Genomic DNA, 5027 nt, shown 5'->3' with positions numbered 1-5027 from the left:
CTAACGCTTCTGAGCTCTCTGTGAGCCCCCAGCACCTCCCGATCCACGGCCAGGGGCGTTTTCTCAGGGGTCCCCTCGCTGTGCTCACGTGGGCGCCGTGGGGCACACGCTGGGGCTGTTGGCAAGTGGCAAGAATAGAGGGGTGGGAGGCTCCTGAGGGCGGGGCCCCCGAGGGACGTGCTGTGGCCTCCCGGCCTCTGCCGCTTGCGCCCGGCGGGGGCCCTCCTTCCCAGGGCGTCGAGGGAAGCCTGGCCTGGCCTGCGCGTGGGTCCTCTCCACTGGGGACCCTCCGAGGAGCTTTCCCCACGTGCCAGCCTTTCACCCCCACCCCCACCCCCTGCGCAGCCTTGCTCCCCAGCTTCTCTGCTAACACCCCAGGAGCCTTCTGGGGTGTCCTGCCCTCCCTGGGACACCCCCAGGGCACAGGCACAGGCCAGCTGCAGCTCAGACTTCTGCCGCCCGGCCTCCTCTCTACCCCTGCATTCATGGGGTTCATTGTGTGTTTCCTTTGCGTTTTTATTTTTCTTCCACTGCTATGAAGTGTCGCTTTGTCAGCCTTGGCCGCCCTGTGGAGATGTGTGCAGCCTGGAGCCTGTCACGTAATTAGTTCCGGGAATGAGTTCTCTCTCCCACGCCCATCTCGCGTCCCGTGGAATCTTGGGCCTCAGGGTCTTCACATAAATCCTCTGAAAGAAGGTGGAGCCCGCGGACACCGCTATGGTCGCCTCGCTGTGTCCCTTCCTGGAGCCCGCAGGGTATCAGTCCCCTCTGAGCACAGTCCTCCCCTCACCCCGAGCCCCTGACTCTGCAGGGGTGCAATGTGTGTGGCTGCTCACTTGTAGCTGGACCCTGTCCCCTTCCCGAGAGCTGCCGTTGCCTTGGGGGGTAGCGCTTGCCCACTTGGTGACATCCTGGTCTCTCTTCCCGGAGCACGGGCTCTGAGCAGGCTCCCGGTGCCCGGGAGAGCACACCTGAGGAGACTGCTCCCGTGGCCTCCACGGCTGGCCTGCCCTCCAGCTCCTCAGTGTCCGTCTGCCCTTCGCTTGTGTTTAAGGCTGCTAATCAGCTCTGTGCCTTAACCAAGACTATTCTTTCCCCTTCCCTCTCCCTGTTGACACCTTACTCTGTGAGCCAGATGTCACCTCTACCCAGGGCTTCAGCTTCCCATTTAAAACTCCATTCTAGCAAGGCTATGAGCCGGGTCCTATCTACCCACATACTCACCTACGCATCCATCCATCTACCCATTCATCTCTCTACCTACTCATCCATCCACCCACCCATCCATCCACCCATTCATTCATGCATCCATCTATCTATCCACCCACCCATCATCCACCCACCCATCTGTCCATCCATCTACTCATCCATCTACCCACCCATCTGTCCAACTAATCATCCATCCATATACACACTCATCCATCCGTCCATCCATCCATCCATTCATCTATCTACCCACCCAGCCAGCCACCATCCAGCCACCCACCTGTCCAGCCACCCATCCACCCATCTACCCACCCATCTGTCCACCCATTCATCCATCTATCCACTCACCCACCCATGCATCCACCCATCCATCCAACCAATCATCCACCCACCTGTTCACCCATCCCTCCCTCCATCCCTCCACCCAATCATCCATCCCTCCAGCCAGCCAGCCACCCACTCACCCATCATCCATTCATCTGTTCAACCATCCACATACCCACACACCCATCCAGTAATAATCCATTGAGCCCCTTGAAGCTGCAGCTAGAATGGCACCTCACAGCCCACTGTCATCACCCCCACCTGTGACCCTCGACACGTCTCTTCATCTTCTGTCCTCTCCCCCAGGTCTGCAGTGAAAGATAGGTCAGGCCCCCACTCTACTGCCCAGCTTCCTGCCTAGTCCCCAACCTCTTGTGGGGGGACCAAGGGATGTGAGACGAGTTCAGTCAAGTCTACGCCTCTTCTGGTGCTGGGACCTTACGCCTGCTTCTGAGCCCAGACGCCTCAGTTTCCCATCTAGTAAGTTGATGATCACAGTAGGACCTGCCTCCAAGATACCTGTGCGTGCGAAGAGCTTGGGCGGCGGCGTGCATTGTAGGGGCTGGAGGCCCACTTCCTCTGCATTTTACTCTCAGAAGACGGAGGCACGGGGGGCAGGAGTCTTGGGGGGGCATGGGGCAAGCCTACTCAAGTACACACTCCCTTCTAGGCTGTGTTTTGGAGTCAGGGACCCCAGGACGCCCCACCCGGTGTGCCTGCCCAGAGGGCTGCCGGCCTCTCCCTGGGTCGGCCATTCCACCTGCCACCTCGTGGGCTGCAAGGGTCAGCTGAGTGTCCACACATGTCCACGAGGTCCAGCAAGGAGTCCAAGAATTCCTGGTATAGCCCTGGATTCCCAGCTCCGGGCCCCATCCAGGGATTTAGAAAGACCGTGATGGTAGGGGTGGGGCGAGAGTGCCCCGTGGGCAGAGGGCCAGCGTAGCCTGGGGGACAGTAGGTGAGCCAGGCCCTCCCGGAGGAAATGTGGAGGCCTTCCCACTCTAGCTCTGTATTGTCCCGTAGGGAGGCAGAGAAAGCGGACGTCCAGCTTGGAGAGGAAGAGGAGGGAGGCCTAGGCATGGGGACCCAGGGGACAGTCTTCCCCACCTTCCCAGCAGCCACCAGCGTCAGTTGTGGGCTTAGCGGGGAATGAGGGAATTTTGATCTGTGCAGTATATTCCCTTAACTTTTTACTTTTGAGCTCATGTTTATCAAGTGGGGGGTAAAGCACATTTCACGTTCCACCCGTCAGCCTGGCTTGTAACTGGTAAGCATCCAGACATAGGGGATGGGAGTGGGGGGCTCCTTGAGGCCGGTAGTCTGTTCCTGGGGCCTCAGGCTGCAGCCTGGACCCCACGTTCTGGCCCGTGTAGGCTAGAGGCCTGGTGGCATTGAGGGGAGGAGCCTGCGTCCAGTCCCGGGGTCCTCAGTTTGCACCTGTATGAGGTGGGGTGCCGGGAACTGCATCGGGGTCGGTGTGAGGACGGAGGGGTGCGTGAGCGGCGGACCCGTGCCCGGTGCTGCTGCGCACCCTGCTTGTGCCGGCCGGTGCCAGCAGAGGGAAGTGCCGTCCCCTGGCCTCATCCCCATGGAGCACTGGGAGGCACCGTCAGAGCCACCGTCACAGGCAGGGACTTTGCTGGGTTCTGTGGTGATCGGTGAGCCATAGGCTCCTGCTTCAGGGATTACATGGAAGCAGGTTCTGGATGGATCTGCAGGGAAGGCAGGGGAGGGAGGGCAGGGGAAGCTGAGCAGGGAGGGCAGGGGAGGATGAGCAGGGAAGGCAGGGGAGGGAGGGCAGGGGAGGCTGAGCAGGGAGGGCAGGGGAGGATGAGCAGGGAAGGCAGGGGAGGGAGGGCAGGGGAAGCTGAGCAGGGAGGGCAGNCGGGGAGGGCTGCAGGGAGGGCAGGGGAGGGCGTGCGGGGAGGGCAGGGGAGGCTGGGTGGGGTCCCAGACAGGCTGACACCCCCGGCTGCTTCGTTGCAGTGCATCACCTCTTCCTGGCCACGGCCTGCCGGGACGCCGACTATGACGCCCTCCTCCAGGAAGTCTGCCTCACCCGGTTCCAGGCGGACATGGAGGCCATCGGGAAGACGCTGTGGTGCGACTGGGACAAGACCATCAAGTGAGTGTCGTGTGTCCCCTGGCGGGAGGGACGTGGCTGGTGCGAGGAGTCCACTCAAGGCCACGGTGAGGGGTTCCCCACCACAGTCGAGGGTGACAGTGTGGCCGTGGGCGAAGGAGGGCACCAGCGATAAGAGAGTGTGGGTGGTGAGGGGCGGGGGGAGGCCGTGTCCGTGACGCCCGGGACCCACGTGGATGGTGGGCCTGGTACAGGGGGAGCTCTCGGAGGGAGGGTTCCGTCTGGGCCGTGTCCAGCTGAGACGCTCGTGGCCCATCCACGTGCAGGCGTGTGGGGGACCACAGAGAGCACCGTCCAGTGCCCGGGGGCTGAGCCTCGGTGGCAGGAGCCCCAGCTTGGAGGGCCGGCTCCGTGGGTCCCTGTGGTCAGGGTGGGGCTGTGCTTCCCACCTGTTCGGGGCTCCGAGCTTCACCGGGTGACAGGGCAGGCCGTCCCCGGAGAGGTGGCCCGTGAACCCCCGCCAAAGACAGCTGGCACTGAGCCCCTCCCCCCCGTGACTTCCGCCTTCTGCACAAGGCCCTTCTTCCCGCCTCGCTGGGGCCACCCGGGGCCCCAGGCATTCCTCAGTGGGGTCGGGGGCTCTCCCCACGGAGCCCAGGCTCTTGCGTTCCGGAACGGGGGCCAGAACTCGTGCGGGATGGAGGAAGCGGGTTGTTCGCATCAGAACGGCCTGTGCTGGAGACCGATTGGCCTCCTGCCTCCGCAGAGGGATTTGTGTTTAAAGATTGCACGTTAACCCGATCCAGGGTGGACACAGTGGGGTCCCTGAAGGCAAGCACTCCCCCCGCCTGCCTTGAGCCAGCGACCACGGAGTGGTGTGGACGGCCTGCAGACGGGTGGCCCGGCCCCAGACAGGGAAAGGCCGGTGATGTTCCCAGTGAAGCAGGGGTGAGGTGTTCGTAGAAACGGGAGCCACCCAGACAGTCCCCAGTGGTGCTTACAGACGGGAGTGACGATTAGTCAGGCCAAAGAAAGTGCTGTCTGCAGAGCCGCACGTAAAACAGAAGGAAATAAAAGGCAGGCCTGTGGGTGCTACAACTTTTTTCTTTAATTTTTATTTATTTATTTGAGATAGAGATATAGGAAGCAAGCAGGGAAGGGGCAGAGAGAGGAGAGAGAATCCCAAGCAGGCTCCGCACTGTCAGCTCAGAGCCGGACGCAGAGCTCGAACTCACAAATTGTGATATCATGACCTGAGCCAAGATCAAGAGTCGGACGCTTAAACGACAGAGCCACCCGGCACCCTAGACTTCTTTTATTTAAAAAGAAAATCAAGATATTTGAGGGAGCTGGAAGCAGGAGTCCCCACTGTAACGGCGCGTCAGCCCGTCAGCTGCGGCTGGGGGCCCCAGGC

The 5027-nt window shown here is 61.5% G+C and overlaps 1 protein-coding gene across 1 annotated transcript in view; it reads left to right on the top strand.

Moving 5' to 3' along the window:
• The first annotated feature begins 1920 nt into the window (after positions 1 to 1920).
• Positions 1921 to 5027, top strand: part of RAMP1 (receptor activity modifying protein 1) — a 29654-nt gene continuing 26547 nt past the window's right edge. The window contains exons 1-2 of the mRNA XM_077758734.1: positions 1921 to 2010; positions 3517 to 3655. Of these exons, the coding sequence (XP_077614860.1) occupies position 2010; positions 3517 to 3655 (140 nt within the window). The 5' untranslated portion in view covers positions 1921 to 2009. The remainder of the gene's footprint in view (positions 2011 to 3516; positions 3656 to 5027) is intronic.

The sequence above is a fragment of the Crocuta crocuta genome, unplaced genomic scaffold, assembly GCF_008692635.1.
Source record: "Crocuta crocuta isolate KB4526 unplaced genomic scaffold, BGI_CrCroc_1.0 scaffold290, whole genome shotgun sequence".
Lineage (NCBI taxonomy): Eukaryota > Metazoa > Chordata > Mammalia > Carnivora > Hyaenidae > Crocuta > Crocuta crocuta.
The sequence above is the reverse complement of the archived record's forward strand: the minus strand, read 5'-3'. Positions and strand labels throughout refer to the sequence as shown.